A 25226-nucleotide genomic window follows, 5' to 3' on the forward strand; every position below is an offset into this window, starting at 1 on the left:
GTTTATTCCAGAAACTTGCCACAGTCAACACCAGGAGAATCTGATTAATTCAGCCCTGATTGGTACACAGAGTTAACAAGCAGATCTAGAGCAACAGTACAAAGCACAGAGGTGCAAACTGAGCTGGAATACATACAGCAGCTGCCATTAAGTAGCAGGCCTAAATACCCCTTCTAGCTCTGGAAATTGGATGCTGAGCCAGGAACCTGATTGACTTGGCTTCACCATCAATGGTAGGTTGATCAGCTGGAGATTGACTGGTGAACATGGCAGCTCTTCCAGCACAACCTTGGGGCCCATTCACATGACCATATCCTTTTTTGCAGACCGCAAATTGAGGATCTGAAAAACATGGATACCGACCGTATGCGTTCTGCATGTTGCCCTCTATAGAGCAGAACAAGAATAGGACATGTTCAATTTTTTTTGTGGGTGCAACGGAACGTATATACGGATGTGGAGAGCACATGGTGTGCTGCCTGCATGTTATGCGGCCCCGTTGACGTGAATGGGTCCACATCCGATCCACAGATTAGATGCGGAAAAAGAATATGTTCGGGTGCATGAGCCCTTACACAGAATGTTGGCTGGATTAACTCCTGAGACTGTTAGTATAAAATCGCAGAAGAGCGCATAATGTTTACCGAAAGTATAATGTAAAGTTAGACATTTTTGTCGTAGTATTTATTTAACATGTACATCCCAATTCATTTTTTTAAAAATCCAACAATAATCCATGCTGCCATGTACTTCTCTAAACCTGCACTAACATATATACTTTTTCCCCTTCTCAGCCGTCTCTGTCATACACATGCAGTTCTGAAGTCCGTGGACATGTTCAAATTCAGAGGCCCATCTACTGTAGGAGACAGACTGGTGTTTCGGGCAATTGTAAATAACACATTTCATAAAAGGTAATTATGAAGCAATGAAAGAAATATACTAAAAAACAAATATATATTTTTTTTTCTAGTGTAATAAAAACCAACATTTAATTTGGTACTAAGTTAGGAAATTTGCCACCTTGACCTTGCACGATTATCTGCAGTGATACATGAGTAGTACTGCAGAGGAGTCCAGATTGCTACTTTTTATTTTCCTACTTTAACCAGAAATGATGAAGAAAAATGTTTTTTATATGCAAATGAGCCTCTAGGAGAAATGATGGTCTTGCCGTTACACCTAAAGGCTCAGCCTTCTGCAACTACCACTTTCTTTGCCCTTTGACAGGACCAGGCGTGATTACTTTTTCACTGGCCTGGCACTGTCAAAGTGGAGAGTACGCGGAAGTTGCAGAGAGAGCAGAGCCTCTAGGTGTAATCGCAACACCCCCATTGCTCCTTTAGGCTCATTTGCATATATTAAAACATCATTTTTCTCAGCAATGCGGGCACATAGGAACATGGCACCAACACAGATGCCTTCAGCTGCCAAGTGCACATGTAACGGGTCAGCCAGTGTCATAGGTACAAATCTGCTGATTACCTTTAAACGTTTGGGATACACAGGGGGTCATTTATTAACTTATATACGCCACTTTTGTGGTGTATTTAAGTCGCTGATTTTGTTGCATGCCATTTTGGGTCAAATCTTTTCCCTGCACATGCCACTTTTCCTATGTGTTGAGAAAAGGGGCCGTAGGAATTGGGTGGGCCGGCAGGCACATCCCATCATTTTTCACACCAATTATGGCATAGAAAATGGCCTAACTCTATGCCAGCATAGGAGCTAGTGTAGATGTAAAAGGGTTTTCCAAGACTTTAGAGCTGATGACCTATCCTGTGGATAGGTTTTCAGTATCTGAGGGGTGGTGGTCTGACACCCGGGACCCCTGCCAATCAGCTGTTTGAGAAGACACTGGCACTCCTGTCAGCACTGCTGCCTTCTTGCAGCTAACCAAGCACAGTGCCATAAATTGTATAGCAGCTGCGCTTGGTATCGTGCTCATCCCCATTCACTTCAAAGGGGCTTAGCTGCTCCTAGGCCATGTGACTGAACGTGTCGTCACTGGCCTAGGGAAAGCTGAGAAGGCTGCAGCGCTACTGTGAGCCATCTTGAACAACTGATTGGTGGGGGCCCCCCAAGTGTCGGATCCCCACCAATCAGATACTATTGACCTATCTTGAGGATAGGTCATCAGCTCTAACGTCTCGGAAAACCCCTTTGTTTGTTAATTGGCCTGCTGGAGGAAGCGCCAAACTTATGTAGAGGCCTGCTCTTCCACATAACTTTGACGCGTCATCCAGTGCAGAGGGACTTAAGACCGATGTGTAAAACACCAGTCTTAATAAATGACCCCCATAATGTATCTTAAGACATTGCATTAAATCACAACATTTAACTTTGTAACATGTAATTAAACTTTTCAGTGATCCACTGGGTCACTGCACTCGTCAGCTCTTGGAGATCCAATTCTCCTCATTCATACAAAGTACACGCTCATCACTAATCTGGATGCAAAGAAGACTAAACCTCTAAGATGCAGCTGCCAACTTCTGGAAGTAGGAACAGAACTTATCCAGGACTTTTTTTTTTTTTTTTTTAGGACTGCTCATTAATATATCCCATTATTCTGAGTTGTGTAGACAATTAGGGAAATTTTTTTATTCCTGTCGGTTTTTGTCTTTAAAAAGTGATTGAGAAGGGGACACCTGTAGAATATGGAGAAAAGATCAAACAGAACAGGATGTAAATGCAGACGGCAACCAGCCTTGCGTTCAAGAATGGATTTTCCATTTCTTTGTCAACGCGTACGCTGAGCTACAGAATCCACAGCTCTTGCTTCTCTCTAGCCATTGAAGTAAAAAAATATTTGGCTTATACATTGCACATGTATTGGGGAAGAGAACTTTTTTTTTTTTTTTTGTAGACATAAAGGTCATACACCATATGCATGATTTATACCCCTTGAAACATACCACTTAATCGTCAAAGTTAAATGGGTAGATGGTGTTTCGTCCTAAAGTGCCACCGAGCAGTCCATAGTACATAGCAGGTTGCCAAGCTCTGAACATGTGTGGAGGTAATGAGCATGCACTGTCTTGCAATGTTTATGACACCAATTAAGCCACCTATTATTGCGTGATCTTTGTTTTTGGAAAGAGAAGCTAAGAAGTATTCTGGGGATAATATGTGCAATGATTAATAGATGTTGACTCGCACAGACCGGGATATGTATGCAACTCTTAAAGGCACAACTACGCAGACAGGATTTTCTGCAGCGGAATTTCTGTTGCAGATTTTACTGAAGATGCGTCATTTCGCCTTGTGCATTACTGTAGCTTAAACTGATGTGCTGCATATTTAAAATCCTCACCGAATGACGGCGGCAGTGCACAAGCTTGATACTGCTTTGGGCTGTAGCTCTAGCGTTAAAATCAATAAATGTGCTACAAAAGGTTCAGGTCTAGGCTCAGCCTTAAATACAAAGAAACCATGGCACATACAGAGAGGATGCAACATGTGTTTTTCTTTTATTTGATGCTCCGCCATGCTACTTCAGCTAATGTATTGCTCCAGGACTACCCTTATGGCCTGGACTAAGGTCTGGGATGGACCAAACACTAGTTATGGCCAAGAGTTGTCATAGCTGGAACATCAAATAGAAGATACACATATTGCATCCCATCTCTGCATGTGCGGTGGTTCCTTCTTCATAACTACTGAAGATATGTCCCTAGCACTGAGCACCAGTGTTGACCAGAATTTGTATTTGGCCTCAATGTCAGGTTTTGATCAGTTTTTCAGATGCAGTTCTAAAGCTAAAACAAGGGGTGGATTCCTCTATGCCCTTTCCACTATGTATCCCTTTTACGATCCATGCCTGGTTTTAGTTTCAAAACTGCAACTGAAAACCTGTTCAAAACCTGACCGTGTACAGGCAACCCTAGAACAGCACATTGATACATATTTAGGGAATGGCATGGAAGAGCTGAATTGTATACATATGGTGTCGACAGTGACCTAGTTTCAAGCAAAACTTGAATCCTGGGCTTAGGCTGAGGCTATACTGCAATCTCTGCCTCAACCAGTCACAGAACCAAAAATTGCTGTAGCAGTGTAACACTGAACTGAGTGGAGTCGCAGCACAACGCACAAGTTGCTGGGTAACCAGAATCTCAAAAATGCCAACAGCGTTGGAATTTTCTTGCACTTCTAGGGTCACAGTTGTGGCAACTTGAATTGAAGCGTATGGCTCTGCAAATTATAATTATGTAAATAAATGTAATTGCAATCAATGCAGTTTCACTTGTTTTTGTGCATAAAGGACAATGTAGATGTTATATTACATTTATAATTTAAAAAAATTGCAGAATTCTTCCAAAATCGGCACCACTCTTGTCCATCTATCGCCTGTGTATGGTACGGCGCCTGGGCTCTATTCACTAGACATGGGGTCTGCAATCTGCGGCATACGTGCCAGAAGTGGCACACAGACCGCTTTCTTCTGGCACGCCAGCTGTCGCCAAATGACAGCAACACATTTCAGTCTTGTCGCCATTTGTTGGCTGCCCCACCACCGCGCTGTACCTCTGGACATAAAGATTTTCAGACACTTCGTGAACGACCAGTCTGCTATACATGCCCCAGTCTCTACAGAGGAGCGATGGCAGAAAGTGGCACTCTGCTACGCTACTGGCTGGCCTCTACTGTACCTCGCCGCTGCGCATCTCCACCGCCTCACTCCTCAGGACGGACTGCCACAAATGCTGCCAGAGGTATTTAAACGTACTGAGTATTTTGTGTGAACAGATTGGGGGTGGGGTGATGAGGGGCAGATGGGGAAACCAGCATGTGACCTGATTGGGGCTGGTGGCAGGAAGATGAGCTTGGGGAGATGAGCATGTCACCAGATTGGGGAGGGGGGTAGAGGTGAGCTGGGGGAATGAGCATATGGCCAGATTTGCGGTGGGGGGAGGAAGGTGAGCTTGGGGAGATGAGGGAATAGGATTGTGAGCTTGGGGAGCTGGGGGAATGAGCACTGTGACCAGACTGAGGGAAGGGGAGGTTGGTGAGCCTGAACAAGATTGCTGGGGGGATAGGGGAGGCTGGTTATGAAGGGAAACTAGCTCTCTGACTATGGGGGATTGGGGGAAGGAGTGATGAGGCTGAAAATTATTTCGGGGGGGGGGGGGGGGGAAGATGGGGAACAAGCTAGCTAACTACTGTGGGGGGGGGGATGGTCATAATGTGATTAGTCTGGGGGGGGGGGGGGGGTTAGATCTAAGTGTGATTGGTCCAGCTCTGTGAGGGTTGCCAGTATATGGGGTACCAATGTATGTCGGAGAGTGATGAGGGGGGGGGGGGCAACCCTCAGTCACTTAAAATAAGTGAGGGCTGCTCTTCCCCACTGTACAGTTGGTGGGAGGCTGTCCCCCATATATTGGTCCCTTAGGAGGATTCTGAGGAGCAGTGACAATCTTTACTATCTCTATTTTTCTGAAAAGTTGTAAACCTCTTTAAGCCGTGCAGGTCAGGCAATGGAGAGAATTTGGGAACGTAGCCAGTAAATACCTGGTTTGTCACATTTGTGTTATATTACTTTCCTGTATGGCTCAGCACACTGAGCGCTTCAGGTTTTTTATTTTATTTGTAATTTTTTATCTGCACTCCGTACAAAAAAAAAGTTGCTTACCCCTGCACTAGACACACAACTGTTTCTAGAAGGAAGATGTCATGCTTTTTGTAATCTCATACTGCTTTCCCCTTTAAGGGGAAAGGAGAATTTCTGTGTAGTTTCATTTTCTTATATTTTTGCTTGTCATATTCTATATTTTGGTGTGTGAAAATATGTACTCCCCTTCAATCATTTTTTTTTTTTTCAGTTTATTTTACCCCATATTTAAGTTGAGCTTTTTTTAATTTTTTTTTAACTATTTTTTTTAGCAAAAACACAAGTAAATCTGGACCAATGTGAGATTTCAACTACCAGAATTTTAATGCCACTTTTTAGACCGCCTTGGAGTTGGTATGGTTTTTGATCACAAGATGCAGAAAAGCATGTCTAAGTCTGAGAAAAGAAGGTGTAAATTAGGACTAGACAAAGAATTGGCAGAAAAGTTGACCTAGACAGCATTTTCTAGCATTTTGAAAATGGTTACAAATTCCGGTGCACATGCTCCTTTTTGCACATCGAATGTGTGCCAGATTCTAGACGCACATCCATTATTTTATCTCCAGTGTTTCAGCTGACATTAATGTATCAAGTGCTATATTGTCATGTAACTATAGTTACATCTTTGTACTGTACTATACACTAATGAAATGTAATTGCCAACTATGATCATCTATCACAATGATTGCAAAAACCTGTCTGTAAAATTCTGACATTCCGCCATAGAATCCATGAGAACTTCTGGCCACTGGTGCATAATATACAAAAATGATGATTCTTTCTTGCAGCGTGGAGGTTGGCGTCCGTGTGGAAGCCTATAACTGTGAAGAGTGGACTGAAGGCAAGCCGCGCCATATTAATAGCGCTTTCCTGATATACCAAGCCATTGATGCCAACAAAGAGTATATTATGTTCCCCAAGGTCAAAGCCTCTACAAAGGTTAGAAGTGCTGTTTACTTACGGTGCATAATCTGTTGAAAACGACCTGCTTATTGGCAGCTATGTAGGACACGCCAAGACCTTATTAGAGGTTAATGTGCCATAATGTACCTGCACATCTCCACGGGTCGCCATACTCGGTGATGTATCTAAGGGGAGAGACTAAAGTACAGATATTTTCTAATACAAAGAAGGAATCTGAACTTGCTTGTCCCATATGAATTAAGAACGTTGCTCGCAAAGGTACAAAGAGGAGTCTGCAGTTCTACCAACATAGATAAGATGTCTGCAGTGATAACCTGTGCCGAACTTGGCTTTAACAACTTCTTTGCTTTGAACCAATCCATTTTATCATAACTTCAAAAAAGATAGCAAGAACTATATTAATGTAGATTTACAGGGTGTTATCCTTGGCAAGGTCTGTTTTGGCCCATGAGTGGTACACTTGGCTCCCCAGTCAAGAATGGTTAAAGGAAACAATGCATTTTTATTTATTTTTTATATCTTTTTATTGAAGAGAAAGGAAAACATGTTACAAACATACATGCTGGAACATGGTAACATGTTGACATAAGAGTATATGATAGTACATTTACATGTCTCCATTTTCATTAAATTAAGTCTGAACCATAAATGGTTTCTCCTGGTGACAGAGCTACCTCTATGAATTTTTTCGAAACAATGCATTTTACTTCTCATCTAAACAAAAAGCTTAACAGTCACACACATCTTGGAGGCAACTGATATAATAATTATATTCCCATGTGGGCAGGGCATACACAAACCTAAAAAAAATTAGTATTGTCCCCCCCTCTAGCTTGCCAGTATGTGTGTTAAACACACAGGTAACTTAGGACTTTTTTTTTTTTTTTTTTTTTTTTTTTCGGAGGAAAGTTTAGTTTATAATTTGCAATTAAAAAAAAAATTGTCCTCACCCACCTTCTGACTTCCATGTTGGAAAATCATGGCGCTCATTCTAAACATGATATTTCTCAATGTATTTAAACCAGACAATAGGCATACATACATTGATAATCTCCCACATACAACTCTAAATCAGTGCTTACCTTCACATAATGTATTATAAAACTGTCTACAGCCACCACTAGGGAGAGTTAGGGGGCATTATTCAGTAACTCTAATAATCTCTTTGCACTGAGCTCCCTCTAGTGACGGCTGTATGGAAATGCAGTGCTTTCATGTCAGGAAGAGGAAATTCAGAGCCAGACCCTTCCTCTACCAGGCCCCAATAGCAGTTGCGTGGTCTGCTCCTATAGAAGGTATGCCACTGCATTTGGGGCAACCTGTTAAGTCTCTCAATAAGGGCACACACTTAGTGGCAGAATGTTTCCTCGCCCATATTTATGGGGGGGACACAGGAACCGTGGGTATAGCCATGTCCTCTAGGAGGCGTTAACACTGGTAAAAGCGCTGTTAGCTCCTCTCCTGCAGCTATACCCCCTCCAGCCTGTAGAGAGAGCTTCAGTTTTTTCTAGTGTCAATAGGAGGCAAGGATCTCCTAAAGATTTTTATTTATTTTTTTCCTTCAGATGGGAAAACAGTGGATGCCTAGCCTCCCTGTTCTCCCGGGGTAGAGTTGCGCCAGTGCCTGTCACCAGCACTGCTGCCTCCCCCACAGTAGACAAGGTGGACCAGGGCAGCCTCGCTCCCATGCTTCCTGCCAGCCAAGGGGTCACCTAGGTCCGCCAAAGAGAAGACCCTCCTGCCATACCAGACTCCTGCCACTCCGGTGCTAGCTGCTGAGGAGGTGACCCTGCTGGAGAAGGTGACCTTATAGGCCCACTTAGGGAGGGTGAGGAGGATGAAGATGAGGTGAGTACACGGGACTAGGTAAGTATGAAGCCCTCTTTCCCCCTCCCTCTCTTTGAAGATCTGGGTCGCCCTAAGGACATATCAAGGGTTAATGGCCAGGGTACTTTATTTAGCTAAGAAACTAGACCCCTAAGGAGAGAAGGGGTTAATCCGGCAGGCGCCATGCGCCACCAACGACACGCGGCCTCCCCTCACTTCCCCTCTAGGCCGACTGCTTTCTGGCTCATGGAGGGTTAATGTGTCTTCTCCCTGGGCACCTCCAGCGAAAGACTGGAGCGCAGGGCGATTCCCACTCCCAGCTATTCAGGCGGCAGTGTCTTCCATGATCCTCCTCTTTCGGGTGCGGGCACCAAGCGCGCCACTCTGAAACGGTTAATGCCTCTGACCGATCGTGGACGCCTGAGCCCTTGAGGGAGTCTCGCGCTGCAAGGCACTTACTTTGCATGGGAGCACAAGGTATTAGACTCCGGCTTTTGCTAGTTCCTGGCCGCAGGGTGAACATCCCGGTCTTCTGGGCACCGCAAAAAATTCCCCTGTTGTCATCCCGGCCGCAGGGTGTGTATGTCGCACACCGCTCCGGGTCTCTCTACCCTCCGGCTGACTTACAGTACAGAGGGGGAGGGTCCCGGTTGGCCGAGCATCGGAACTTTAGGCCCTGGCTTCGTGGCCTGCTAGGACGCAACCCATCCCAAGTATGTGAGGGGGAGGGAAGCAGGCTGGCGCGAATTCTTCCTGCCTAGCTGCCGCTGCCCCAGCCCCCATCAGCAATGCACCTGGGCTTTAAGTCCTTTTTTTAACCCTTCCTGGCCAGCCACTTCTGTTAGGCCGGCACTGGATTATCAGGGGTTAGATGGGCTTTGCAAAATTGCTTATATTGCACAGTTAACCCCTTCCTGCCTCTTATCCACTTGAGACTAGGCATGCCAGTTAAAAAAAACAAAAAACTGGCATACCCAGACTGGGCCCGTGCCCTATCACGGACATGTGACTACCTCTCATAGTTTCCCAATCCGCCCTCCGCGGCTGTTTTGTTGATAACTCTCCGCCTGCGCAATACGGTGAAGGACACCTGAAGAACCCCCACTCCGCCTACTGGGGCCGTTTGGTTGATCCTCCACCTGTGTAATCCAGTGGAGGACCTCTGACAGTTCCCAACCCACATCACCGTGCTTCCTGTTGCATTACCCCCTTCCACTAGTGATCCACTAGCTGGGGAATAATAAGCATCTTGGGATGCCGCAATTCAACTGAACCACGGCTTCTACGGGATGGTCTCAGGCCTCCCTCTCAGTTTTGCGCTGACGGGGCAAGCGCTGGCTACTACTGTGGGAGTGGTAATTGCTATACAACTACATACTGGGGTGCTTACTGCACAGCTCCTTCGCAGGTGGCGGATTCTTCTAGTACTGAATTCGGTGGCCTCTGTGGATGGCCCCCCTCCTTTGCTGGAGTAGGGGGCTAGCAATACAGCATGACTCCCCTTGCCTGGCTTCCTGGATGCCTTATTTTATTTCGCAAGTGCGGCGTAGCACCAGTCGGTACCCACAGTTGCCCGGTACTCTTCATCTAGGGACATATGGGTACCGCCAGTGGATACGGTTGCTATTCCACATTGTATCCTTCTTTTTGATGCTGGTTTTGGGCATGATTATAACTTCCCCTGCCTTCAGGGGGTTACCTAGCAACACTTGTGTCCCAGAGGACCCCCCCCTTCCATCTCCATGAGCCTCCACTGTTCCAGTCGGTCATTAATTTGTCTACATCAATGCGTAGTGCGTACATCATTGCACTAATATGGTGCGTGCATTCAGAGTCGGGTGTTTTCATTTACGCTAAGCATTGAGCTTGTGGTCGCTGCAGTGAGGCATCCCCCTCAGGTGGGGGTCCTACCCTGGCGTTAGCTTGGCAGTTGCTCCAGTTCAGCGCCCTTCCAGGTAGTTTTTAAGGCTCACAGCCACCCCACAAGCCTTAGTGGCTCCTATGTTACTGCCTTCCCTCATCTGCATTGCACGGGGTATTCCTTGTGGCCTTCCATTCCCCTTTTACAGGGAATCTTTCCCATTGGCCCTGGGTGTGCTTACTGTCTACACTAAGCTTTCCACCCTTTTTTATCCCGAGCAAGAGTTCCAGAAGCATGCGGCGTGGACGTCCTGCTCTCCCCTTGGTAGGAGTTCCCCCTCCTCTACATGCTTTCCCCTTCCCCTCCTATTCAGGGTTCTACGGAAGATCATGGAGGGCATTCCGACATTTCTAGTCGCTCTGGATTGGCCCTGTCACGCGTGATACGCCAACCTCGTGCTCCTTCTATGAGACGCCCCTTGGTCGCTGCCGCTCAGACTACCTTCTTCAGGGTCCGGTCTTCCATCAGAATTGAAGGTCCTTTTGTTTGACAGCGTGGCTATTGCAACCGCCATTCTGACGCAAAGTGCTTTTTTAGGGGATGTCATCTGCATTGATTTCAGACCAGGAAGCCTGCATCGCCCAGGATCTATTACAGGACCTGGAGGTCTTCCGGGGTTTCAGGGGAACCGGAACATTCCCCCACTTCGTTGTTTCTCTCCCCAGGGTCCTGTCCTTCCTTCAATCAGGGTTGGACCTTGGTCTGGCCCTTAGTTCTTTAGCAAGGTCGTTGGCGTTTTTCTATCTTTTTCCAGCATACTCTGGCCCCCTAGGGCCTGTAAGAACCTTCTTTCTGGGAGTGGCACATTGGGTCCTCCGTCCTAGCCTCTTTTAATGCCTTCGGATCTGAATTGGTCCTCTCAGTGCTCCAGGCTTCCCCCTGAGCCCTTGCAGGAGTTTTCACTCAAACTCCTGTCCTGGAAGGTCGTTTTTTTTTCTGGTTGCTATCGCATCCATTAGATGGGTGTCTGAGTTAGCGCCGTTCTCTTCGAGAGAACCCTTCCTGGTTATTCATAGGGACAAGTGGTTTTCCGGCCTGTCCCTTCTCTTTCGAAGGTGGTCTCTGACTTCCATATTAATGAGGAAATTCCTTCCCTCACTGTGTCAATCTCCTTCACACCCTAAGGAACAGGAGTTACACCATTTGGACTTTGTGAGCTCTGAAGATCTATTTTGCAGCCTCAGGTCCCTTCCGCCGTACGGGCCCCTTTTTTGTCGTACGGAGGGTCCTTGCAAGGGATTGGCGGCTTTCAAGGTGGAAATTGCATGTTGGCTTTAGTCTGCAATTACTGACGCATACTGTGCCTGGGGAAGGGTTCTGCTCTTAGGTGTCATGGCTCACTCCACCAGAGCGGTGGGCGCATCTTGGGCTCGGAGAAATCACGCTTCGGCTGCACAATCGTGTAAGACGGCCATTTGTCCTCCTTACACACATTTGCAAGATTTTACCAGGTGCATACTTTGCATCAGTGGACACTGCCTTGGGCCGCATGGTTTTGCAGGCGGCAGTTTCTTAGATGCCTGCAGGGACGCTGTTTCCATAAGCTGTGATTTTTTTTTTTTTTCCCCCCTCCCTGTGGACTACTTTCGGATGTCCCACGGTTCCTGTGTCCCCCCAATGAATATGGGCGAGAAAACAAGATTTTTGTAGAACTTGCCAGTAAAATCTCTTCCTCGCTCTTCATTGAGGGACACAGCACCCATCCAGTATTGTTATTCAACCACAGTTGTAGCTGTTGCTGGTTTGCACCCTGTTAGGTCCTTGGCATGGTTGGTTTCCATGTTTTTACTTGGTTGGCTTGCTTCTCCTACTTGTGCACAAGCTGAAGCTCTCTCTCCAGGCTGGAGGGGGTATAGCTGCCAGGGGAGCAGCTAACAGCTTTTACTAATGTCAACGGCTCCTAGAGGACATGGCTATACCCACGGTTTCTGTGTCCCCAATGAAGAGCGAGAAAGATTTTACTGGTAAGTTATACAAAAATCTTGTTTTGGTAAAGTCAGTCTCTAAGTGGTGACAGGCTTACTCTTTTCCTTGGCTTTGCACGCAACTTTCCTGTGTAACAATCCTGTCTGAGTCTCCTTCTGCAAGACAGCATTGAGAATGGTTGTTCTGATTTACAGGCCAAGGCAATTCTCCTTGTGGTGCTCTCTGCGTTCTTGGCATTAGCACTTGCAGCCAGCGCCTGTGGGAGCTGGTGTCGACGATGGGGGTGGTAGTGGCCCTGGTGTAGTGTTGTAACGGTCTCCTACCTAAGCCCATTGCTCCCTAGGGTTTGGTGCAGTGAAAGGGTTGATGAAGCACGAATGAGGCCACACTTGAAACATTACATAATAGTTATTTTACTAAGTGCAACTTGAACAGTTTCAGCAGACTTTAGTGCAAATTCCTTCTGGCACCAGTGGAGAAGGTATGATGGCAGGCTGACTCGGTGGTTATTTCTGCACTTGTCTAACACTAGCCTAATAGCTGCTTGACGATGAGGGTGTCCTTGGCCTGTTTTCACTCTTTATATGCAGGGAGTGGATGCTGTCAGCTGTTTCCACACTCCTCCTGACTGGAGAGGAGCCATAGAATTCCCCCCCTGCCATACTCCACCTGCTGGTAAACCAGGTACATAGCATGTCATACATTAAGATTACATTCAAATTGTGTGAAATACAATAAATAAGTGCAACGATAGTAATACCCCTACTCTGGGGTATTGCACGGGGTGTACTCTGGGGTGTTGCCATAATACTCGGAATATACAAATGCTTTACTCTGCACAGGCATATCTACTCAAGTCACTGTTTCTCTTTTGAGATGCCCTTTACTCAGTCCATATGCAAGTATTAACACAGGAATTGGGGGGCGGCTGGCTGGTCTGAATCTCCTGACCTGATTTCAGTTCCAATGATGTTAAAAGTTCTGGAGCCTAAGATCAACTGCCATTGCTTCAGGCCCCCCTTCAACTGCTGTATGGTTTCTTAAGTGTCTCTGCCCTATCTAGGGGCTGATGTGGTACACTAATTGGTAACTGTCGCTCACCTCCACTTGCTAGCTAACTACCATGCAGAATGCAAATGTCTCTCTCCCCTGCTGCAGTGTATCCCAGCTTTCAATCTGTGCTGTATTGCATTTCATACAAGGTCTGCATGACGCTCTATTATATCCCAGGAATGTGCTCTTTAGTGTGATTCAGGAGTGAGCCCTTCAGACCTCAGTCCTTGAAAGATACCTAGCAGTTAAGGCCCCTTTCACACGAGCGAGATTTCCACGCGGGTGCGATGCGTGAGTTGAATGCATTGCACCCGCACTGAATCCTGACCCATTCATTTCTATGGGGCTGTTCACATGAGCGGTGATTTTCACGCATCACTTATGCGTTGCGTGAAAATCGCAGCATGCTCCTCTTTGTGCGTTGCGGTGCGATAATCCACGCAACGCAGGCCCCATAGAAGTGAATGGGGTTGCGTGAAAATCGCAAGCATCCGCAAGCAAGTGCGGATGCGGTGCGATTTTCACGCATGGGTTCTAGGTGACAGTCTATTCACTGTATTTTCCCTTATAACATGGTTATAAGGGAAAATAATAGCATTCTGACTACAGAATGTATAGTATAATAGTGCTGGAAGTGTTAAAAAAATAAAAAAAAGTAAGGCTCCTTTCACACTAGCGTTCGCTGGTCCGCTCGTGAGCTCCGTTTGAAGGAGCTCACGAGCGGACCCGAACGCAGCCGTCCAGCCCTGATGCAGTCTGAATGGAGCGGATCCGCTCAGACTGCATCAGTCTGGCGGCGTTCAGCCTCCGCTCCGCTCGCCTCCGCACGGACAGGCGGACAGCTGAACGCTGCTTGCAGCGTTCGGGTGTCCGCCTGGCCGTGCGGATCCGTCCAGACTTACAATGTAAGTCAATGGGGACGGATCCGTTTGAAGATGCCACAATGTGGCTCAATCTTCAAGCGGATCCGTCCCCCATTGACTTTACATTGAAAGTCTGGACGGATCCGTCCGAGGCTATTTTCACACTTAGCTTTTTTTTTGCCATTTTAATGCAGACGGATCCGTTCTGAACGGAGCCTCCGTCTGCATTATTATGAGCGGATCCGTTCAGAACGGATCCGCCCGAACGCTAGTGTGAAAGTAGCCTTAACTCACCTTATCCTCTTGTTCGCGTAGTTCGTTCCCGATCTGTTCTTTGCTAGCTGTGGGCTTGGGCTAAAGGACCTTTGATGACGTCAGATCACATGCTCCATCACCATGGTGATGGACCATGTGATTGGAGCATGTGATCTGACCTCACCACAGGTCATTCAGCCCAAGCCCACAGCTAGCAAAGAACAGACCGGGAACGAACTACGCGAACAAGAGGATAAGGTGAGTTAACTTTTTTATTTTTTTAACCCTTCCAGCACTATTATACTATGTATTCTGTAGTCAGAATGCTATTATTTTCCCTTATAACCGTGTTATAAGGGAAAATAATACAATCTTCAGAACATCAATCCCAAGCCCGAACTTCTGTGAAGAAGTTCGGGTTTGGGTACCAAACATGCGCAATTTTTCTCACGCGAGTGCAAAACGCATGACAATGTTTTGCACTCGCGCGGAAAAATCGCGCATTTTCCCGCAACTCACCCGGCTCTTATCCGGGCAAAAAACATGACGCCCGTGTGAAAGAGGCCTAACACTTTCATTCCAACAGTTCACAGTGCAGTTTCCACAATGTGCACAGTGCATTTCACATGGCATATAAGGCATTGTGCAGTTTGAGGCACACTTAACTGCGGGGAAATGTGAGGTAACGTGACATAGCAGTTATTGCAATTCTGGTGCATACTAGTGTATTTTTCAGTGTTAAGCCACATAACTGCTAATTTTGGAGTAGGGCTGGGCAATTGAATTTAAGTAATTCAACACTTCAAAGCACAATTCTGATTTTATATATTGTGAAATCAGCATTAGCCCTGTCCTATGGGTGGGGCTAATATCTAGCCAGAATTTCTTATTTATTTCTACCATCCAGAAAGCTAATGAAAGAGTTATATGTACCCAAAATGGTGTCACTAAAAACAAACAAAGCCTTCATACAGCTACACAACAGAAAAGAGTTAGTTGTTTGCTGTGACAAAACATTTTTAGTATACAGCTTCCTGCAACCCCTCCCTTGGTGGGAAACAGGCCTAGCCCACTTGTGCCCAAAAGGAGGATGAATGGAATGGTAAGTTCCATTCTAATTAAAGATCTCTGCCATGTACACTGCCATCTGCTGGTAAACCAGGCACAGTGCATGAAATATAATGCATAAGTTACATAGCACCTAATGAACAGACCTGGAAACAGAAGCCATGGTGGTGTCACACATTGGTTAGGCACTTAAGACAGTAGCAGGTTGTAGGAATGGTAGTGCCTGTTAAGATTATAATTAAACCACAGTTTTAAAAAAGTTCTCTGGTTTGATGCTCCCAATACCCTGCCCCTTGGCTCCAAGCTATACCTGGACAACTGGAAAGGCAGAATCTGGCAATTTTGTATGAACGGTGGAGCCCTGACTCCCTATGTAATTCAGTTTGCAAATGGTAAGTATGCGTTTAACCCTGCTTTTATTTGATTAATTTTAGGACAGTATCAGAAGATTTTGTGGAGCCATTGCACGAAGGAAAATACGCGTAGCAAGGTATAGTGTACAAATTGATGTTCATGGGGTTGTCTAGGCCTTTGTAGCTTGTGAACTGGACAGTTTAGGCCCTGGGGGCTGCTCCATCTAAGCCGATCAATAGAGAACAGCATCTTAAACATTAATGTATACTGCCCTAATTTGCAATAAAGCAGCAGGTACGACATTGGTGAAAACTTGGGAGACTGACATTTCCTACACAAGTCTTGGTAGTAAAAAAAATAAAATAAAAAATTTGCTGGAGTAAAATGTTTTTAATTTGAGACACAGGCGGCTTAATCTGGCTTTTGGTGCACCTAAATGATAGGAAATCTGGAGGCTGAAGTAACGCTGCAGAGCTGGTCATACATAATAGTTAAAATCAACATTTCTGCGGGAGAGGGTTTGCATTTGAGGGAAGCATTTAGATGGGTTTTTTTTTACCACTCTTATAAAAGAATGATCTTTTTCCCCTTCTAGAAAATACATCTTGTCCAGCAAGCCAGAAAAGCCTGTCTCTCTTTCTTGGGAGAAAAGCAACCAAGTAGGTAAAATTGTGTAATTCAGAGTGTCTCATATGAACTGATATCGATTCATACAGGGGTGTACATAGAAGTTATTGGGCCCAATAGCCAAAATCTAAATTGTTCCCCCATGCCCTATTCCTAGCCCCTCCGACTACCTTACTGGCTCCTCCCCTGCCATAACCCTTTTCCACCAGTAAAAAATGTACTAGAAATAGCCCCCTCAGGAACTGTGCCTGCTGCCACATATTATATAGTGCACCACCCCCATATGCCCCATATGGCAGTGGTACACTATATAATAAACAGCAGGCACAGTTCATGGGGAGGTATTGCAGTGACACTATTATAAGCGGCAGTGGGCACAGTCCACTGGAGAAGGGGATTGCTTAAACTCTGGTTGCTAATTTTGTTTTGTTTTTCTCAATTATAATGTCCCATCCACAACCCCTCAGGCAGGCCCCAGCCCAACTTATTTTTATTTTATAAAAATTTTTAAACTTCGGTGCACTGCTGAGTCTGCTGACTTAGGCCTCTTGCGGACACAAACGTATTTTCTTTCAGTGTCCGTTCCACGTTTTATCATTTTTTTGCGGAACCATTCACTTCAATGGGCCCGCAAAAAAATGGAAGTTACTCCGTGTGCATTCAGCTTCCGTATGTCTCTATTTTCACAAAAAATAGAACATGTCCTATTGTCCGTATTACGAACAAGGATGGTACTGTTCTATGAAGGGCCAGCTGTTCCGTTCTGCAAAATACAGAATGCACACGGACGTCATCTGTGTTTTTTGCAGACCGCAAAATACATACGGTTGTGTGCAAGAGGTCTTAGTGTGTTGCTCAACTGGGCCTGATTGTCGTGTCTCTGTATTTGTAATTGGGAGGCAGACCTTTCATCCGTGGCCAGGCCCTCTTCCCCCACAGGCCCTCTAACAGCTGCACAGTCTGCCTATATTAGCGGTACACCAGTATCTATATACAATATTTCTTGAGATATATTATATTATATTATATTCTCTAATTTTTTTTATTTTTTTGTGGGGGTGAGGTAGACTCCAGGAATCTATGTACAGGATTTTCTTGCCCCACGTCTTACTTTTTAGTATGTAATATAGAATACAGCTGATAAAGCCCTTCTTTTCTGTTCTCTTTAGTCCTATCTCTGTTACAATAATGTTGCTGCTCTGACCATACTAGCCTCTAGAGAAGGATGGGAATTGATCAGCACAAAGAAAAATGTAAGTGTACAGTTAATTTTATATTGACTGCTTTTCTTACCCTGCTAAAGAACCAAAATATTACTCTCCTTAAAAACAAGCTAAACTTTAAAGGGGTTTTCCAGGATTACAATGGTTTTTAAGATATTCTCATGTAGTTGCTTACATCATGTACAGTCATGGCCAAAAGTTTTGAGAGTGACACAAATATTAGTTTTCACAAAGTTTGCTGCTAAACTGCTTTTAGATCTTTGTTTCTGTGATGTAGTGAAATATAATTACACGCACTTCATACGTTTCAAAGGCTTTTATCGACAATTACATGACATTTATGCAAAGAGTCAGTATTTGCAGTGTTGGCCCTTCTTTTTCAGGACCTCTGCAATTCGACTGGGCATGCTCTCAATCAACTTCTGGGCCAATTCCTGACTGATGGCAACCCATTCTTTCATAATCACTTCTTGGAGTTTGTTAGAATTAGTGGGTTTTTGTTTGTCCACCCGCCTCTTGAGGATTGACGAAGTTCTTAATGGGATTAAGATCTGGGGAGTTTTCAGGCCATGTACCCAAAAATGTCAACGTTTTGGTCCCCGAGCCACTTGGTTATCACTTTTGCTTTATGGCATGGTGCTCCATCGTGCTGGAAAATGCATTGTTCTTCACCAAACCATTGTTGGAAGAAGTTGCTGTTGGAGGGTGTTTTGGTACCATTCTTTATTCATGGCTGTGTTTTTGGGCAAAATTGTGAGTGAGCCCACTCCCTTGGATGAGAAGCAACCCCACACATGAATAGTCTCAGGATGCTTTACTGTTGGCATGACACAGGACTGATGGTAGCGCTCACCTTTTCTTCTCCGGACAAGCCTTTTTCCTGATGCCCCAAACAATCAGAAAGAGGCTTCATCGGAGAATGACTTTGCCCCAGTCCTCAGCCGTCCATTCACCATATTTTCTGCAGAAGATCAATCTGTCCCTGATGGTTTTTTGAAGAGAAGTGGATTCTTTGCTGCCCTTCTTGACAGCAGGCCGTCTTCCAAAAGTCTTCGCCTCACTGTGCGTGCAGATGTGCTCACACCTGCCTGCTGCCATTCCTGAGCAAGCTCTGCACTGGTGGCACTCCAATCCCGTAGCTGAATCCTCTTTAGGAGACTATCCTGGCGCTTGCTGGACTTTCTTGGACGCCCTGAAGCCTCCTTAACAAGAATTGAACCTCTTTCCTTGGAGTTCTTGATGATCCTATAAATTGTTGATTGAGGTGCAATCTTAGTACCCACAATGTCCTTGCCTGTGAAGCCATTTTTATGCAACGCAATGATGGCTGCACGTGTTTCTTTGCAGGTCACCGTGGTTAACAATGGAAGAACAATGATTTCAAGCATCACCCTCCTTTAAACAGGTCAAGTCTGCCATTTTAACCCAATCAGCCTGACATAATGATCTCCAGCCTTGTGCTCGTCAACATTCTCACCTGAGTTAACAAGACTATTACTGAAATGATCTCAGCAGGTCCTTTAATGACAGCAATGAAATGCAGTGGAAAGTTTTTTTGGGGGATTAAGTTAATTTTCATGGCAAAGAAGGACTATGCAATTCATCTGATCACTCTTCATAACATGCAAATTGGAGTATATGCAAATTGCTATTATGAAAACTTGAGCAGCAACTTTTCCAATTTTCAATATTTATGTAATTCTCAAAACTTTTGACCACCACTTTTTTTTTTTTCTCAATTTGGACTCTTCTGACCCATGTTCACTGTTCTGTCTTTGTTCTGTCTTCATACACGTTCACACAGTGTGCAGTCTGACATTCAGCATAAACCATTCCTGTCTTCGAAATAAGAGGACTGTTCTTTGTAGTCTAACTTGTTTATTGGTCAACAGATTGTACTCTGCACAATGCGCGTGAGTGAGAGATTGTATAAGTGTGTGGTAAAACTACAAGAATAAAAGTTGCTATTCTATACGTTATATATGTTATGTAACATTTGCAGAACACTGAAGCACATATTAAAATGGCTGCCTATACGTAAGACTACATGTCTAAATAACAGTAGTAACCACTCCGAGTACAATTACAACTGACTGAACAGCTCTGCATAACCTAATATCCCTGAAACAAAGGTAGATCTCTCACCAGATATGATTTTACAAGGATGGTGGAGTTTGTAAAGGAGACATGCATAGGAAAGCTCTGCTGATGTGTCCTGGTGACTGGAGACTTCTCTTTCTGAGGATGCTTTGCACTCCCACAAGGCTTTGCACCACCCACAATGCAGCAGTCTTTGTAACGGGAAAAATGAAGTGTAATACAACTTAACACCACTAGATGGTGCTATAATAACACTAATCATTACAGAAATTCAAACACCCTGGCAAAATGAAATTGAATCATTTTCTAACCCTGCTGGGCAGAACATTCACCATGTAAACAAATCAATTTTGCTCCTTTCCATCCTGTATGTAGCACTTCCTGTTGTGCATCATGTTATTGGTTGGATACAGCTTCTCCTTTCTCTGCCACAGCTCCAGTGCCACCACTAACAAAGCCCAACTAGTTTATAGCTCCTCCCACCCAGCTAGCTACAGACAATCCCCTATAACTGCCCCACCTATAGACCTCACAGGAAATGGGAAAGAGACAGACATGGTCATGTGCCCACAGCCCGCAACAGAAGATAGGAGCAATAAAGCTAAAATATATACATTACAAAATTGCAGCTACCTTCATAAATGGTTATTTTAAAAGCTTTTGATGTAAACTGGAAAACTACTATAAGGGGTTATCCAAGTTAAATAAAACCACTGTGAATAGCCTAAAAAAACAAATTAATGGCTAGTTACCTGTTTTCTCCCTTGTTTGTTTGAGCACTGAGCTTTGGTCTTCCCTCTGCTGACGTCATCTTGGCTGCAGTAGTGACATTCTTTGCACAAGTCACTGCTGCAGCCAATTGCCGGCCTCTGCCATGCACAAGACGTCTGAGTCCAGTGATTGGCTGGAGCAGTGACCTGTGGACACAGAATGTCACTGCTGCAGCCAGAAAAACAGATCGGCGGTGAGGAGCAGAGCACAGTGCAGGAAGAAGCAGAGGAGAATATGGATGAGTATATACTGGTTGTTTTGAGCAGTTTTAGATATTTAACCACCCATGTATGCGAGTCAAGTCTGAGTTGCAATCTCTTGTACAAATAATTGAAGATGATAAACTCTCATCATTTCCCTAGCTTCACCAGTTGCATGTAGAATTCCCGTGAGAAATGCAATGGAAATGCCTTTAGGTTATTGAATGTAGCTTGAGGTTATTAGTATCTGATCTGTGGGGGTTTGACATCCAGGATCCACGCTGATCAGCTGTTTGAGAAGGAACCAGCACTTCTGTATTTGCTTGTCAAGCACAGCAGCTATACAATGTACGGTGCTGTGCTCGGTAAGCTGTGAGAAGGCCATGGCACTCACAGAACTGTTGGTGCCTGCTCAAACAGCTGATTGGCGGGGGCCCCGGGTGTCGGACCCCCACAGATCAGATACTGATGACCTATGCGGAGGATAGGTTATCTATCAATCACAGAAAACCACTAAGTGATCAGCTGCTAAATCTGATATCAATTCCTCACAGCACTGTTGCTGTTTCTGATGACTGTTCTCCTCCTCTCTTCCCTGTGTTGGATATAGCAACAAGGAAGGGGAAGAGGTTGCATATGGCAGGTGTGCGTTGAGAGGACAGAATTAAAGGAGGGAGGATTGCACAGATAAGGCTGTTTGCCAGGCGAAAACGAGGACAGTGTGCCATTGATGCAACCTGTGCAGCTGCATATCCAAGGTGCACCCATACCAAAATATTTTTTAAAAGGCCACCAAGGTTCCCTTGGCTCAAAATTACTGATGTATTCTGATCTAATAGATGGCTTGGCTAGAGAACCATAGTAAGGGGCACCTTGACGAGATCCAGTGATGTAACTTGAAATGACTGGGCCCCACAGCAAATTTTTTTGAATGGGGCCACCCCCAGGAACTACTTTGCAGCGCCCCTCCCACTCCTGTGGCTAGTCAAAATCGCTCTGACTAGGCCCAACAGCCACTGTCTGTCCGTTTTCTACAGTGTTGTTCAGGGGCGTACATAGAAATCATTGCGCACCATAGCAAGAATCTAGATGGGGCCCCACTAACTCCACCTACTAACCACCAATGGCCCATCTCACCACCAGCCCTGGCTCCTCCTCTGCCATACCCCCAGCAGTGGCAGCTGTGTAGGCAACAGAGTGACGCGGGTTCTGCGGGGCAGGGGTACGTATTAGGCTACTTTCACACTTGCGTTTCTATTTTCCAGTATTGAGATCCATCATAGGGTTTCAATATCGAGGAAAAAAAACATTCATTGTCTGTGGGCACTGTCCACTATAAGCAGCGCACAGTTCATGGGGGGGTATGGTGACGCTGGCACAATAGTGTACCAGTGCCACCATAGCCCCCCCTTGCCTTATAAACTGTGCTTGCGTGCTGCTTATAGTGAATACTGCCCTCATGAAATTGCTCAAGGTCTCTGCATGCACATTCCAATAGGTGTGCTTGTTCTGGGTAATAGTCAGTCAGCTAAGTTAGTTTTCCTTTGCGTCATTTTTGAGTACCTGGTCCAGCAGTTTCTGGCTGAACTTACTGGGAGGACTGCAACTCTCAGCAAACCCTGAACTGCAGACCACAACGGCAGTCACAGCTTGCAGACCATGGCTAGCTAAGTCAATAACCACCAACACAAGTAACATCAGGATACCGGGCAGCACACACCTCTTACCTGCGCAACACAATCCACACGCTCGAGGTTTCCTACTTCCGGGTCTACACGTGTTGCAGAATGAGACCAAAACTAGCTCACCGATTGGACGAGTGGCCCAATGAATCTCCTCCCCTTAGCCAATGAAAGTTTAGATTAGAAACCAGCGGTTGGAGATTGGCTGCTGACTGCAAATATTGGGCGGGGCGGTCAGCTGCGTTGTGATTAGCAGAAAGGAATGTGCAGGTGAAATAGAAAGTGACAACCAACCAAGCGTCGTGGTTGTCATAGCAACTGAACCATCCTGAGCGCGACACGATAACAGATCCTATAGAGGCTTATATAGGGGAGGGAGGATGAAGGGGCCCGCACACCTTACTACTTGAACAGAGGGAAAGCAGGGCCCGGGATGGAAGACAAGTGAGCCGCTTCAATGCCCCATATAACTAGTAGTAGGCAGTGAACATAGTACATAATACAGATGTAGGGGGTCGGGCCTTCCATGCGCTCCGGGCACCCCCCTGCATGGGCCCCACAGCAGCTGCGTGGTCTGCCTATATTGGCGGTACGCCACTGGTCATTGTATATGCTATTGTACAGGTCCTTCTCAAAAAATTAGCATATTGTGATAAAGTTCATTATTTTCTGTAATGTACTGATAAACATTAGACTTTCATATATTTTAGATTCATTACACACCAACTGAAGTAGTTCAAGCCTTTTATTGTTTTAATATTGATGATTTTGGCATACAGCTCATGAAAACCCAAAATTCCTATCTCAAAAAATTAGCATATCATGAAAAGGTTCTCTAAACGAGCTATTAACCTAATCATCTGAATCAACTAATTAACTCTAGACACCTGCAAAAGATTCCTGAGGCTTTTAAAAACTCCCAGCCTGGTTCATTACTCAAAACCGCAATCATGGGTAAGACTGCCGACCTGACTGCTGTCCAGAAGGCCATCATTGACACCCTCAAGCAAGAGGGTAAGACACAAAGAAATTTCTGAACGAATAGGCTGTTCCCAGAGTGCTGTATCAAGGCACCTCAGTGGGAAGTCTGTGGGAAGGAAAAAGTGTGGCAGAAAACGCTGCACAACGAGAAGAGGTGACCGGACCCTGAGGAAGATTGTGGAGAAGGACCGATTCCAGACCTTGGGGGACCTGCGGAAGCAGTGGACTGAGTCTGGAGTAGAAACATCCAGAGCCACCGTGTACAGGCGTGTGCAGGAAATAAGCTACAGGTGCCACATTCCCCAGGTCAAGCCACTTTTGAACCAGAAACAGTGGCAGAAGCGCCTGACCTGGGCTACAGAGAAGCAGCACTGGACTGTTGCATGTCATTCGGAAATCAAGGTGCCAGAGTCTGGAGGAAGACTGGGGAGAGGGAAATGCCAAAATGCCTGAAGTCCAGTGTCAAGTACCCACAGTCAGTGATGGTCTGGGGTGCCATGTCAGCTGCTGGTGTTGGTCCACTGTGTTTTATCAAGGGCAGGGTCAATGCAGCTAGCTATCAGGAGATTTTGGAGCACTTCATGCTTCCATCTGATGAAAAGCTTTATGGAGATGAAGATTTCATTTTTCAGCACGACCTGGCACCTGCTCACAGTGCCAAAACCACTGGTGAATGGTTTACTGACCATGGTATTACTGTGCTCAATTGGCCTGCCAACTCTCCTGACCTGAACCCCATAGAGAATCTGTGGGATATTGGGAAGAGAAAGTTGAGAGACGCAAGACCCAACACTCTGGATGAGCTTAAGGCCGCTATCGAAGCATCCTGGGCCTCCATAACACCTCAGCAGTGCCACAGGCTGATTGCCTCCATGCCACGCCGCATTGAAGCAGTCATTTCTGCAAAAGGATTCCCGACCAAGTATTGAGTGCATAACTGAACATAATTATTTGAAGGTTGACTTTTTTTGTATTAAAAACACTTTTCTTTTATTGGTCGGATGAAATATGCTAATTTTTTGAGATAGGAAATTTGGGTTTTCATGAGCTGTATGCCCAAATCATCAATATTAAAACAATAAAAGGCTTGAACTACTTCAGTTGGTGTGTAATGAATCTAAAATATATGAAAGTCTAATGTTTATCAGTACATTACAGAAAATAATGAACTTTATCACAATATGCTAATTTTTTGAGAAGGACCTGTATAATACTGTTGAGGGGGTCCTTGTTATCCTCCTGGGTGGGCCCCTTTGGATTCTGGCCCCAAAGCAGCCTCTACACCCCTGATGAGAGCCTTGATAAATTAGCTTTTGAACAGCAAGGGACCCACAAACTATTCTTACAGGTGGGCCCTCTGGCTATGCCCTCCTCTGGGAAGATGGCAGCATCCTGGACACACAGATCCAGGATGCATTACGGAGAGACCCACTCACATGAGAAGTCTGACCTCAGGAGCAGGTTACAAACTGAATATCAGGACTATGAGAATCAATGAGGATTGAAGCCTGAAACTTAATGCATATTGTTTTTCTAAAAGACTGCCTACCTTGGTTGGAAACCCAAAGCTGCTAAAGCGCTGCTGTGTGTTCTGCGCCTTGGGCTTTCATCTGCTCTGCTTTTAAAGTGTGTAGCCTACAGATCCCATATACGTTCTATAGAGACATACTCCACACGCCCAAAAGCTAAGTGAAGGTGCAGAACGTTCTGAGCAGCACTTCTGCACCTTTGTGTGCTGTCAGTAACAGTTTGGATACCCTTTTAAGTAGCACTTGTCAGTAAACCAAGGGGGGGGGGGGGGGGGGGGGTTGATCCTGCTGATTTTAAAACCTGCCCT

The 25226-nt window shown here is 45.4% G+C and overlaps 1 protein-coding gene across 1 annotated transcript in view; it reads left to right on the top strand.

Moving 5' to 3' along the window:
- ACOT12 (acyl-CoA thioesterase 12) overlaps nt 1-25226 on the top strand; it is a 66968-nt gene that overhangs the window by 11000 nt on the left and 30742 nt on the right. The window contains exons 7-11 of the mRNA XM_044291627.1: nt 795-914; nt 6403-6553; nt 15886-15941; nt 16401-16464; nt 17602-17685. Coding sequence (XP_044147562.1) covers nt 795-914; nt 6403-6553; nt 15886-15941; nt 16401-16464; nt 17602-17685 — 475 coding nt within the window. The remainder of the gene's footprint in view (nt 1-794; nt 915-6402; nt 6554-15885; nt 15942-16400; nt 16465-17601; nt 17686-25226) is intronic.

This window comes from Bufo gargarizans, chromosome 1, assembly GCF_014858855.1.
Source record: "Bufo gargarizans isolate SCDJY-AF-19 chromosome 1, ASM1485885v1, whole genome shotgun sequence".
NCBI classification, from domain to species: Eukaryota; Metazoa; Chordata; class Amphibia; order Anura; family Bufonidae; genus Bufo; species Bufo gargarizans.